This window comes from Myotis lucifugus, unplaced genomic scaffold, assembly GCF_000147115.1.
Source record: "Myotis lucifugus unplaced genomic scaffold, Myoluc2.0 scaffold_0, whole genome shotgun sequence".
NCBI lineage: Eukaryota > Metazoa > Chordata > Mammalia > Chiroptera > Vespertilionidae > Myotis > Myotis lucifugus.
This window is the reverse complement of record NW_005871048.1, coordinates 9,162,139-9,175,887: the sequence shown is the minus strand read 5'-3', so window position 1 is coordinate 9,175,887 and position 13,749 is coordinate 9,162,139. Positions and strand designations below refer to the sequence as shown.

The 13,749-nt window shown below is 43.4% G+C and overlaps 1 protein-coding gene and 1 long non-coding RNA gene across 2 annotated transcripts in view; one reads left to right on the top strand and one right to left on the bottom strand.

The window, feature by feature from the left end:
- DTWD2 (DTW domain containing 2) overlaps window positions 1-1,777 on the bottom strand; it is a 71,036-nt gene extending 69,259 nt beyond the window's left edge. Inside the window, 2 exon segments of the mRNA XM_006081123.3 lie at window positions 1,537-1,569; window positions 1,571-1,777. Coding sequence (XP_006081185.3) covers window positions 1,537-1,569; window positions 1,571-1,743 — 206 coding nt within the window. The 5' untranslated portion in view covers window positions 1,744-1,777.
- A 214-nt stretch (window positions 1,778-1,991) lies between these two features.
- LOC106697952 lies at window positions 1,992-12,999 on the top strand. The gene is made up of 3 exons (XR_001349225.2): window positions 1,992-2,153; window positions 11,716-11,844; window positions 12,822-12,999. It is a non-coding gene; the product is annotated as an uncharacterized LOC106697952 (long non-coding RNA).
- The last annotated feature ends 750 nt before the right edge of the window (window positions 13,000-13,749 follow it).

The window sequence follows — 13,749 nt, the reverse complement described above, 5'->3', positions numbered from 1 at the left end:
TTTACGTGTGCTATGAGATCAAAAAAGTTGAAAATCGCTGGGCTAGAGATATTGGAGTTAGAGGCGATAACTTACCCATAAAAACTGATAACATCACTTGTGGGAAGCGTGTGGTATTGGAAGAGAATTTAGAATCATGACCTGAAGTGCAACATTTAGAGTTAAAGCAGAATAGGAAAAAAAGACTAGGGCAAAGAAGTCAGATAAACCAAAGGGAAGCCACAGAAAACGTGTTTCAAGAAGTGAGTATTGCCTGGGCCTCGTTGGTTTGGCTCAGTGGATAAAGCAATGGCCTGCGGACTAAAGGGTCCCGGGGTTCTAATCCAGTCAAGGGCATGTACCTTGGTTGCAGGCTCCTCCTGGGCCTGGGCCCTGGTCCGGGTGTGGGCAGGAGGCAACCAATCAATGTGTTTCTCTCATATCAATATTGCTCTCTGTCTTTTATTCTCTCTTCCACTCTCTCTAAAAATGAATGGAAAAATATCCTCTAATGAGGATTAAAAATAAATAAATAAAAATAAAGCGGCTGTACCATTTTTAAAAAATAAAGTGATAATTATATATATATAAAAAAAGAAGTGAGTATTCAACTGCAGAATGCTGCCAAAAAGTCTAGTAAGAATTGAACAGAAAGGGATCCGTTGGATTTCACCTTATGCATATTACTGGTGGCTTTAGTGAGAGCCAACTCAGGACAGTGTACATCTGGTGACTAAGCGCAGTGTGATTCCAAGGTGAGGACGCAGGGGCACCGCCTAACAGTTACATTGTGGAGGGCAACAGTGAGCTAGGTGATAGATGGAGACCTTCAGTAACCAAGGAAAAGGATCCAGAACACCCAGGACGGGAAGAGAATCGTGTATCTCAATAGCAAAAAGTTCGAACAAGCAGGGAAAGCAATCCTCACAACCCTCCTGACAAGTACCCACACAATTGCGCGCGTTGTGAGCATTCAATAATGTGAGCTGGTGGTGGTGCTGCGTGTTCAGTCCAGAATCTCGTCCTCGGACTGTGAGAGGCCACGTCTGTTTTATCCATAAATGCCTGCATCCCCAGGACCTGGCACACAGTGGGTGCTCAGTAAATATTTCCGAGGGAATTTAGAATTCTGAATATAATCTTCAACGCCTCTATAGCCACTTTGTTTCTGTCCTCTAATGCATTCTGTTTTGTTTTTATTTGTGAGATGACTGTCGCTTATGCATAACGGTGTTAACAGTTACAAGTATTACTGCCATTAAGCCTTCTTTCCCATCACTCTTAAGTTTCTTGACAGGAGAACTGAAGTCCGCTGATCACGTGACGCGCTCCGGGTCTTGCGGGGAGTAAGGCTACATAACAGCGAACCTACATAAGCGGCTTCTTACTCAAAAGCAGTGACAAGTGTGCTCCGTAATTGCGAGGTCAGCCAGCGGGCCCGCACCCCAAGCGCTGCGACGCCTGAGCCGGCGCTCCTCGCTCGTCGGGGAGCGCCCCGCAGCCTCCCCGGAGCCGCCCCGCCCCGCGCCCCTCCTCCTCCTCCCCGCTCCCCGTCACCTGCACCGGCTGCACTCGGGCCTCCGCTCAGCGGTTCACCGGCAGCTCCCACAGCCCGTCCGCACTGTCGTCCGCCTCCTCGCCCAGGGCCGCCGCCGGCGCCTCGCCGCTCTCCCGCCGCTCCTCCTCCTTCGGCGTCTGAGACCGCGAGGCCGGCGGCCGCGCGACCGGGTCCCGGGGTGTTCGCGCCTCTTTCTGCGGGTCCATGGCGGGGACGCAGCTCCGGCTGTTCACACTTGAGTCCCCGCTGCCGCCAGGGGGGCGCCACACGCCCAAAGAACCCGGCTCGCGCCGCGCGCCGCCACGCACGCACGCCACGTCCGGGGGCGGGCCTCCGAAGTTGACGCCCCACGGTCCCGCCCCTCCGCGGAGAAGGAACGAGCCCATTGGTCAATGTCCAGTGCGACCTTCCACCAAGAACCAGACTGGGAAGTGTGGCTTGTGGGTGGGGAACTGTGAGGTTAGCTTAGCGGCGCTGGGGCAGGTAAAGGAATACCCTCTGAAAACGCCGCAGTAGCAAAGCCAGTGAACCGTCCTTAATTTCACTTCTTTAAAAGCGAAAATAAGATGGAATTCAGCCTTTTCCGCCTTAGCATGGCCCTTGAAGAATTTGCTGGGTGAGTGTTCACAGCAGTTGTCAGCAGCTGATGTACGTGATAGCTAAAGGCCAACCCAGGAGATGTTGCACTGACTGAAAATTGGATTCACTCTTGCCCGATTCATGCAAACTTCTTGCTCTAAAAAGGCAGGGACCTGTGTCCTGTATCTTGTACTTGGTATTTCTCCCGGCATCAAGCGTACAGTAGACACCAAGTTTTTGTTAAATGAGGTTTTGAGTTTTCCAAGGCCCCTACGATCAGGAGGCAATAGGAGGGTTGAGATTTTATGGATGGGGGGTGGGGGGGGCGGGGGGGGGGCAGAGAAAGTAAAAGTAAACTACCTTGCCCAAGTTTTTACAGCTCCTGGATAACAGCAGTAGAGCCCGCAGTTTTTTAAAAGCCAAAATGAAGTCCGCCTTACAACGAAAGCGGAAATTCTACTTGCCCAAAATGATACTGCTTCTTTTAATTTATTAATACTTTACGTTACTTCCACCAATAAAGTAGATTTACCACTAACAGTCATAGAGCAATATTGTATTTCTTAAAGTGTTTTATTTCACTATTCGGTTTTCAGTAATGTAAAGTCAAGTTTTTGAATAGAATAGAGGGCTGTTTTCAACGACGTTGTATTCTCTTCCCCTGCAAACAGCAGCCATCATTTCTTTTGGACTACTTCTGTAAGGGAGGGATAAGAAAAGGCTGAACCATGCACGGGTGATGGATGCAGGATAGGGGAAAGAACTGGCACTTATGCCAGCTGGAATTGGAAGATAATCAAAACCCAAAGACCGTAGAAAAGGAGACGAATCAAAAAAAATAAATAAATATTGGCTGTAGATTTAGGTTGGAGAACCAAGTCTTTAACTACTAAAATTAAATTCTCATGTGTGATAACCTTTATACTCTCATTTCTAGTTTCAAGATGTGAAATGTTCCCTTAAGTCATTTACTAGTAATGGTCCCTTTGGACTCCCAATAATGAGGTATGTGAAGGCAGGTGAGTCCTGACAAACCTGCTTATATTTGACTTAACACCCCATGTCAAATCACTGGTTCTACCCTTGAAAGTATTCAAAATGCAACCATTTATCACTTCTGCGCTGGTTCAAGTCCTATCATCTCTTGCCTAGGATTTTACCATAGGATCATAAGTGCTCCCTTGCTCCATCCTTGTTTCTGTATAACCTATTTCCCAGAGGTTGATCAGAATCAAAGAACCAAATTGGGAGAGAGAAAAAAAAGAGTTGTTTCCCGTATGGAAAGCAAGAAATTCACCCAATATCCAGTTTTATGAAGCCTGACTTTAAAAGCCTGGGGAAATGTATTACCCACCCAGCTGGCTGCTACTTTATGTGAGGTTACTAGCCTGAGACGGACCCTGTATAAGAATAAAGACCATCAGTGACCCAACCTCTGGGAAATGCCAAGATACCAAGATGGGAAGCAAAAGTCCTTTAAGGGATACAACCAATTTATCAGTGCAGGAATGTGGTTGTTATTTACTTGCTGGCTATCAACAGAGGGCTGTTCCCATCTTCTAGAGCAGTGATGGCGAACCTATTACACGTGTGTCAGAGGTGACACACGAACTCATTTTTTGGGTTGATTTTTCTTTGTTAAGTGGCATTTAAATATATAAAATAAATATCAAAAATATAAATCTTTGTTTTACTATGTTTGCAAATATCAAAAAATTTCTATATGACACGGCACCAGAGTTAAGTTAAGGTTTTTCAAAATGCTGACACGCCGAGCTCAAAAGGTTCGCCATCACTGTTCTAGAGGGCACTTGTAGGGATGGCAAACGGTTATCTTTATTAAAACTTGAACCTGAGGAGGGGCGGTGAAGGATTAAAGAAGACAGAGTAAGAGAATACAGTTGGGGCTAGGTGGATCACTTGTGCCTGGATGAGGACACAGAGAGACCCAGCCTGTAAGCTGAAGCTTTATTTTATAGTCAGAGCACACAAAGCAAAACAAGGGAAGTGGTCAACATGTTTACACTGATCTTGCAAGTTTCAGCTTGTTTTGGCAGCACTTGCTGCACCTCCCACAGCCCATTAACTACCTAGGAAGGAACAAGGGAGGACTATAAAGTCAAGCTTAATTATGCTAGGAGGGCTCTGCCCTCCATGCTGGGACTTGTTTGTGGCCCTGCCACAGGACAATCCGAAGCTTGACCCTATAGCTGCTCCCTACAAAACCTCTTAGGGTTCCTTTTGGCTGGGTCTGAGAATTAAATTGACATAATACAAATCAACAGAAGAAAAGCATACACATTTATTCAACAAGCTTTTCATGACTTAGGAGCTTTCATGAGGCACAAAGACCCAAAGAAATTGTGAAACCAATTCACTTTTATATTAGAACAAAGAGAGGCAATTGTGAAAAGGTGACTCAGCTATGTGGGCAGGCTTAAGGAAGATAAGAATTATTTTAACAAGGTCTGTTTATATAGAATTCTCTTTATCTCAACTTCCTGTCCTTGATGATTAGAATGTATTTTTCTTATGGTATAGGGAGGACATCTTTCATATAGGTAGTTCATCCCCTGCTTTTAAAGAAAAATCTAAGTATTTTTCTTATATTTGCTGTTTTTCAAGAGCCTTAAAGACAAAATAGTCAATATGCCAGAGCAACATATATTTGGGGTAGCATATTCTAAACTCCTTCTGGCTCATGATCCCCATGCTACATCATCAAAGCCAGTAGTGGCAGGTTGAGTCCCCCTCATGATTCGAATCTCTCCTGCCTCTTCCTAACAGTCACATCTCTCTGACTTCCTTTTCTACTTCCATTTCCACCCAAGTAGCCCAGTATAATCTCCCTATTTTGTTAACTGCTTAGCAACCTAATTCCATCTGCAACCTTAATTCCCTTTTGTTGTGTAAAGTAACACAGTCATAGACCTAACACCAGGGCATGCAGATCATGAGGGCCCAAATCTTGCCTTCCATTTTTGCACATCTAAAGTTAAGGTTGCAAATTCATACAAACTTCATATGAAAAAATGTAAATATAAATGCCAAAAATATTATTGATATTTATATCAAGGTGCTGGGATTGGAGGTCTCTCAGGGAGTGTGTTTTCCTTTGTCTTACAAATGTTCTGCACAATGGCCATGTGAACCTCATTTTTAGAAGAAGAATGTGGAACATTAACAACTAGACATCAAAACCTAAAATGTTCTAAAATGTCAAGTAATATAAGGAGAAGGTGGTTTCTATAAACCACCCAAATATATGCTGCTCTGGCATATTGCCATCCCAAATATATGCTGCTCTGGTATATTAACTATGTTGTTTTAAAGGCTCTTGAATGTCAAGTAATATAAGGGAAAGGTGGCTTCCGTGGGCTACCTTTTCTTAAAAATATATTTCTGATCTTTTTTTAAAACATTTAAAAAAATATTTTGTCTTACTAAGAGATATTATCCTGTATGCTGTTGGTTTGTGAAATGCCTGCTCTGAGCCTATTGATTTCAAAGAGGAAGGGAGAGGGAGACAGACAGAAACATCAATGGTGAGAGAGAATCATTGATCGGCTGCCTCCTGCACTCCCCTTACTGGGGACCGAGCCTGCAACCAGACATGTGCCCTTGACCAGAATTGAACCTGGGACCCTTCAGTCCACAGGCCAACACTCAATCCACTGAGCCAAACTGGCTAGGGCTTTCTGATCTTTTTTTAAATGTGAATTGGTAGTGAGTCCAGTGAGCCTCATATGTATTGTATGTTCCTTAGGTACATCTATAATGGTTATTTTGACATAAATTGTTCTTAAATGACCTAGTTGATGATGAAGATGTGATGGTCTCTCCCTCAACCCCTAAGGCCTGGACCGTTTGCTGTTCCCTCTAACTCTAGTGAAGAGGTTGAGCTTCTTTTTCTCAGGGCAGCGCCTTCCTTCATAATTCATGCCTTTCACCCAGCTTCTCTCCCAGGTCACCTGCACCATCTCTTCATTTGCTATACCATTGGTTTAATCTCTTTTTTTCCATTCTTTTTCCTTAAGTTTCCTGACACCAACTCTACATAAAAATGTCCTTAATTTTTCCTGCCTGGGTTTCCTCAGGGATCTATTCTAATTTTTATATTTCCTGGCTGTGCAGTTTTGTTTTCATCTTTTCTTAAAAGTCTAGGTTTAATTAACTTGGAAATTTATTGCCCCTTATCTACACATAATTTTGAATTCTGCTCACAGGCTTATTTTTTAAAGTTTCTTCTTTGCTTAGATTTGTTTGTTTTACAAATAAGTATTGTAACAGGAGACACTTTTACATTTTGACTTGAATATCCTTCCTGAGAGTTAAATAATGAAAATATAAAAATAAATTCAAATAACTGGCAAATGTTTAAATTTAACTATTTGAATGAAACAAAAATGTAACTCTATTATTAGAAACAACTAATTTTGGAGCAGGAAGGGAGCTTAAAGATCATCTGACACAGTACTTCTCCACCCTGGTTTACATTGGAATCACCTGAGGGGCCCCACAGGCAGACAATATAAGAGGAAAATCTTTGAGGTAGTCTTGTAAAAAAAAAAAAAAATAATAATAGATGGAACCACTTTAAAATGGAGCCAGAGCTGCCATTCCAGAGTTGCTGCCCCGCACGTCTTATGCCTCAAATCTTTGGAATGTTAAATTAGGGCAAAATCACCTTTGGACTGGGCCTGAAACAACATTGTGTCCCAAAAAACTATTTGCAAAGATAATAAGAAAGCAGATATTATAAGACTGATGACTCACAGACTGAAAATTGTTTAGAATTAATATCACTATGTTAGCTTTTCTGTACTCATAGAAAGGCCTTCCTCTACTGATGTAATTGTCCTTCCCTTTCTCATAAACACCCCTTGCCTTTGTCTCTTTATCAGAATATTTTGTGGGCTTCTATCTAAATCAGTGCTTTCTGAATAGATTTTTTTTTTATCTCAAATAAATGCTTGTTGCCCCTTTGAAAGATATTTTATTTTTAGGTTAACAATCTCCAACAAAGCAATTTCTTTTTTTGTGCCTCCCAGATAACTATTCTCTGTTATTTTTAAAACAATTTAATAATGTTTATAGGCTCTACTTACTGGCCATAAATACAACTGTAATTTTGGCATTTATATAACATTAGAGGCCCGGTGCACGACATTCATGTACTGGGGGGGGGGGGGGGGTCCCTCAGCCAAGCCAGCACCCTCTTGCAGTCCGGGACCCTTGGGGGAAGTCCGAATGCCAGCTTAAGCCCACTTCCGGGAGGCGGAAATCGCCCACGGGGGCCTTAACGCTGCTGCGGAGGCGAGAGTGGCTCCTGCCCCCACCGCTGTGCTTTGCCAGCCATGAGCCTGGGTTCTGGGTGAACAGCACTTCCCCTGGGGGAGCCCACTGACCACCAGGGGGCAGCTCTGTGTTGAGCATCTGCCCCCTGTGGTCAGTGCACATCATAGCGACCAGTTGTCCCACCATTCAGTCGATTTTCATATTAGCCTTTTATTATATAGGAGAGGATAGATCAGTAACAGATATTACATTCCTGATTCCTATAGGCGCACACTACAATGAGAGATGTTACTATTGAGAAAGAGGAGAAAAAGCTTTATTTCCTCAAATAGTATATAAATTTATGTTTTATTTGTTTTGGGAATCAAAATTATGCTCAGAGATTGATTAGTCTTTGCCCAGCAATTTGTTTAACAAAGGCTCAGAGTAGGCATTTCACAAACCAATAGCATACAGGATAATATCTCTTAGTTAGACAAATTAAAAAGCAACAACATTCCAAGCAAATGGCAAATTAACAACACTATTATTCCAGGCAAGGGTCCCTTGTTTCAGTACCCTGCCTCTCCATGGAGGGTTCCCTGTCCCCCTGCCTTGCCTCCTGCATGAAGGGTCCTTTGTCCTTCCTACTCTGCCCCCTCCATGTAGGGTCTTCTGTTTCTCTGCCCTGTCCCCTCATTCATAGGCTTCTGGGAGGTCTGTGCTCAGGTCTCCAGTCTTTATCTCTTCTTCCTCCAGGGAAGACAGGGGACCCTCCATGGAGAAGGCAGGTCAGGGGACACAGGATTCTCCATGGAGAAGGCAGGGCAGGGGACACGGGATCCTTCACGGAAGGGACAGGGTCCTCTCTCCCCCTGCCCTGCTCCCTCTATGGATGGTCCCTTTCCCCCTCTGCCTTGTCCCTTCCATAGAGGGTCTTCTGCTCCCCTGCCCTGCCCCCCAGGCCTCTGCAGGGTGTGTGCTAGGTCCTTCATCTCTCCTGCCTTCAGGCTATGTGCCCACTCTTTGTACCTGAAGCACTTTCCTCACCCTCTTCATCTGTCTAAATCCTACCTGTGCTTTCAAGACCCATCTCAAGCCACAAGAAAAGATGAAAAATGCAATATGCAACAACATGAGAATATTATGCTAAGAGAAATAAGTCAGTCGTAAAAAGCTAAGAACCACATGATTTTACTCATATGTGGGATATAAAACTGAAACTCATAGACACAGAAAACAGTATGATGGTTACCTGTGGGAACGGGCATGGATGGTAGTAAAGGATAAAGGAGCCAAATGTACATATAACCGAAAGATTATTTAACTTGGGGTGGTAGGCACACAATAAAATATACAAATTATATATCATAGAAATTTACACTTGAAACCTATATTAACCAGTGCCATCCCAATAAATTTAAGAAAAAGAAAAAGACACATCTCAAATATTTCCAATGTAAAATTGCAGAGTCATCTTTAAAAAATATAAATTACCATGTAATGTTACAGCAGGAAGACAGCTGTCTACAAGTAGAAAGCAGACCTTCACCAGACACTGGATCTGCCAGTGCATACACACACACACACACACACACACACACACACACACACACATATACATATACATATATCAGATCATGTCATTCTCATGCCTAAAAGCCTTAATGGATCTAATAGCATTTTCAACCCACCCGAGGGCTCTTTATCTGCCCTCTGCCCTCCCCTGCACCCCAGCCAGCCTGGCTCACCATGCCTTAGGGGCAAAAGGCTGGAAGAGTCCTGCCTGGGAAGCCAGTGAACATATATCTGATGGAACATCTGAATAGAACTATAGTTCTGTTAGGAAAGAAATGGAGGGAGGCATCTGCTAGGGTCAGCCACACACAAAGGGACTAAACTTTCATGACACAATGATAAGATTGCAGCTGCATGACCTAATCATGCTCTTGCTCCTCTGCCCCATCCCAGAAGACCCATGAATTGCCCACAGCAGGAAGCAGCTCCTAGGCCTCTGAGAACCCATGGACTCACTGTAGAGTCCTTGAGCTCACATGGCTAATCTCAAGCTATGGGTTCCATATGCCTTAAGTCTAAAGATGTGGTCTGTTTCAACCTTTTAATTCCACTCTTACAATGAAAGCCAGGTGGTGGGCATACAATATACAGATGGTTGTACCCTCAAGTTAAACATGTGAACAGGTGCAACTGCTGTGGAAAGCAGGTTCCTCAAGAAAAAAACAACAACATAGAACTACCATGTGATCCAGCAATCCCATTTCTGGATATTTACTTAAAGAATTGAAGCCCTAACCGGTTTGGCTCAGTGGATAGAGCATCGGCCTGCGGACTGAAAGGTCCCAGGTTCGATTTCGGTCAAGGGCATGTACCTGGGTTGCGGGCACATCTCCAGTAGGAGGTGTGCAAGAGGCGGCTGATCGATGTTTCTCTCTCATCGATGTTTCTACCTCTCTATCTCTCTCCCTTCCTCTCTGTAAAAAAAATCAATAAAATATAATTTAAAAAATATATATTTTAACCCTTTTCAGTCCAACCTCGAGGCTGACTCGACAGACCACGCGCTAGGAGCAGGTCCAACGTCAAGCAATAAGAACATTAAAAAGTTCAACATTCAATCCCGTCAATTAATTTGGACCAGACTGTTTGAATTCCAAAAATAACATTGGACCGCAAAGGGTTAAAGAATTGAAGGCAGGGTCTTGAAGAAATATATGCACACCCATGTTCACATCAGTGTTATTCACAATAGCTAAACATTGAAGCAACTCAGGTATTCCAGTGATGGATGAATGGATAAACACAAGGTGGGTCCACCAATACAATATTATTCCTTCTTAAAAGGAAATACACTGTTAGAGGTCTAAGATGGTGGCCACCCTATCAAGAGCGGGAACCAAAGCATATCTACCTAATAAATAGAAACAAAGAAACAGCCACAATGGGAAGACAAAGAAACATGCCCCAAATGAAAGAACAGAATAAATTAGAAAGAAAAAAAGGTTACATGAAGTAGAGGCAAGCAATCTGCCAGATGTAGAGATCAAAGCAGTGGATATGTTGATGCTCATTAGAAAAAGAATGGATGAAATCAGTGAGAACATAAACAAAGAGATAGCATGAAAAAGGAAATAGAAACAAAAAAAGAACCAATCAGAAATTAACAATACAATATCTGAAATGAAGAATACTCTAGAAGGAATAAACTGTTGATTGGATGAAACAGAGGATCAAATAAGCAATTTCAAAGACAGGGTAGCAGAAAACACCCATTCAATGCAGCAAAAAAAAAAAAAAAAAAAATTAAAAAATGAGGATAGTTTAAGGGACCTTTGAAACATGAAGCATAACAACATCCACATCATAGGGGTAACAGAAGAAGAACAAATAGAGCAAGGGATTGAGAACCTATTTGAAGAAATAATTGAAAACTTCCCTAACCTGGTGAAGGAAAAAGACACACCAGTCCAGGAAGCACAGAGTGTCCCAAAGCAGATGAACTCAAAGAGGTCCACACCAAGACACATCATAACTAAAATGACTAAGGTTAAAAACAAAGAATCTTAAAATCAGCAAGAGAGAGAGTTACCTTCAAGGGAGCAACTATAGGTCTGATTTCTCAACAGAAACATTTCAGGAGAGAAAGGTTTAGAACAAATTATTCAAAGTGATAAAAAGCAATAAACTAAAGCCAACACTACTCTACCCAACAAGGCCAGCATTTAAAATTGAAAAAAAAAATAAAGAGCTTTTCAGTCAAGAAAAGACTAAAAATGTTTGTCACCATCAAATCAGTAATACAGTGCCTATTAAAGGATCTTCTTGAAGAAAAAGAAAAAACAACACGAACACAGTTAAAAGAATAAAATGGCAATAAATACTACCCTATCAATAATCACTTTAAATGCTCCAATCAAAAGACATAGGGTAGCTGAATGGATAAGGAAATAAGACCCATATGTATGCTGTCTACAAGAAACGCACATCAAAATAATAGATACACACAGACTAAAAGGAAAGGGATAAAAAAAAGACATTTTATGTAAATGGAAATGAGGGAAATGGCTGAGGTAGCAATATTTATATCTGACACGATTCAAGGACATGTGATGATCAGAGGGAAGGTGGCACCATTGTAGGAAGTCTATGCTTTTAAATGATCTGCAGATCACAACTGCAGAAATGGTGCTTACACTCTATCAAAGGTAAGGGATGATTAATATTTTTTCTCTGTGTATTTGGCATTATGGTGCTCAAAATTTGATGATAATACTACCTTATCTCTACATGCTCTCTTCTTCCAGAGACGGCTCTGTTCTGCAGGAGGTTAAACCAAGATGAGAGACGAAAAGTAACTCATCAAAAGTCCAACACTTACTCAGAGGTTAAGCCCGGGAGATTCTAATTGCCCATCAAAGACTGTGTCTGTTAAGGTAATAACGGACTTTCCAATGTCTGAACCCAGTAAATCTATTTGTGTTCCATGTTGTGGGCCTGGGAACCACTGTGGCTCTTCCTCTCCGCACAGTGACTCAGGGACCCAGGGCTTTCAGACAGGTGGCTTCACTAAGTGCCCTGGAGGCCTGCTGACCCTCCACATTCAACTGACAATGGCATGCAGGACCAACAGACGGGCATATCAGGAAGGCACAGGAGGAGCTGGTCCCACCTACTGCCAATCCTGAACCACAAGGCGAGAGAGGCTCACAAATGCAGAACAGTGTGAACACCATGCCTCTCGAAACCCGGGACTGCACGCTCACCCTCTGTCCCCATATCTGTGCTGCCAACTCCGTCCACCTTTTTCAGGAAGAATACCCAGAGAGGAAAACAAAAAGTACCTCATACCAACCAACAGAGCACTTCTAAGGTCTATGAGAAAAGACACTGTTCATTTATTTCTAAAGAAAGTCTACTTGCTGTCCAGGCTCACTTTCTTCCTTCCCTTTCTTCTTTTAAAAAAAAAAAAAAGATAACACAATATTCTGGAGCCACCAAGGTGGAGCAGGTCCACAGCCAGCCGTCCCCTCACTGATGATCACCACGAGCTAGGGACAGAATCGAAAAGGCTAGAAACTGCAGACTCTGGAAAGGAAGCAGCCACAGGCAGACTGAGCGGGAAGTCAGAACCTGACATATGCCCTAGCTGGTTTGGCTTAGTGGATAGAGTGTCGACCTGCGGGCTGGGGAGTCCCTGGTTCCATTCTGGTCAGGGACACATGCCCGGGTTGCGGGCTCGATCCCCATTGTGGGGCGTGCAGGAGGTAGCCTATCTATGATTCTCTCTCATCATTGATGTTTCTATCTCTCTCCCTCTCCCTTCCTTTCTGAAATCAATAAAAATATATAGAACCTGACAAATGAGCAGCCTAGAGGTGAGCTGATTGGTTTTCCCTCCTAATCACGGCAGGACTGGAATGACACAGAGAGGACTGGACAAAGGGCTGTCGGAGCCAGACTGGGGGGCACTGCACGGGAACATTCCCTCTTCTCTCCTGGCCCTGCACCTACCCTGAAGCTGCAACCAGAACAGGAATTAAGCTCCTAAAATGCCACGGAAAACTGGTTTCTGGTGAGGACCTGGGAAAATGGGCCAGGGCCCATTTTCCACAATTTTGGGGGAATCCTGATTATTTTTCTCTTTTTTTACTCTTTCCACTTTGCCCTAATAACCACCCAGTTATGTGAAGCTTCGGCACAGCGCATGGGGGGAGAGGCATCTCAGATTCTGAGAGAAACCAGAACTTCTAGCCTGAGGACCGGGGAAGGTGGCAGAGACTCAGGAGAAGAGGCATCTATGGTGAGCTGGGCCTGCAGGGAGCACACCCCGGACACCAGCGTGGGCTCTGTGCCACCTGGGCTGAGGTCACCCCCACAGATGCTGAGACAGAACTGCAGTCTGAACTTACTAGTAATGTTCTCACAGACTTAAACAGAGGTCTCTCAACCTCAGCCTTTCAGTGCTGGGAAGACTGACTATGAAACCCCGTCCAATAAAGGCAGCACATCCATCGCTAGCTTTATCCGAAGTTTGGAAAGAAAAAACAAATTTGAACAGGCAGAGGTCAAGTGGAAGAAGGCCAGAGATCCAGAGTGTTTGCAGACCTGCCATGCTCTGGCTTTTAGTTCCAAGAACATGTTTATTTCTGCAAATAAATCTATTATTCTTTTGCATTTTCAGTTTTTCCTATGTTTTCTATGTTAGAGACTAAATTTCTTGTCTCAAAGGTAAACATAAGCAAGTGAAGATCAGCTCTCAGCCCTGGGTGTGGCTAGAGGAAGGAGGTGCTAATTCAGCATGAGTTCCAGCAAGAGCATAGGCCCAGCCAGACATCTGC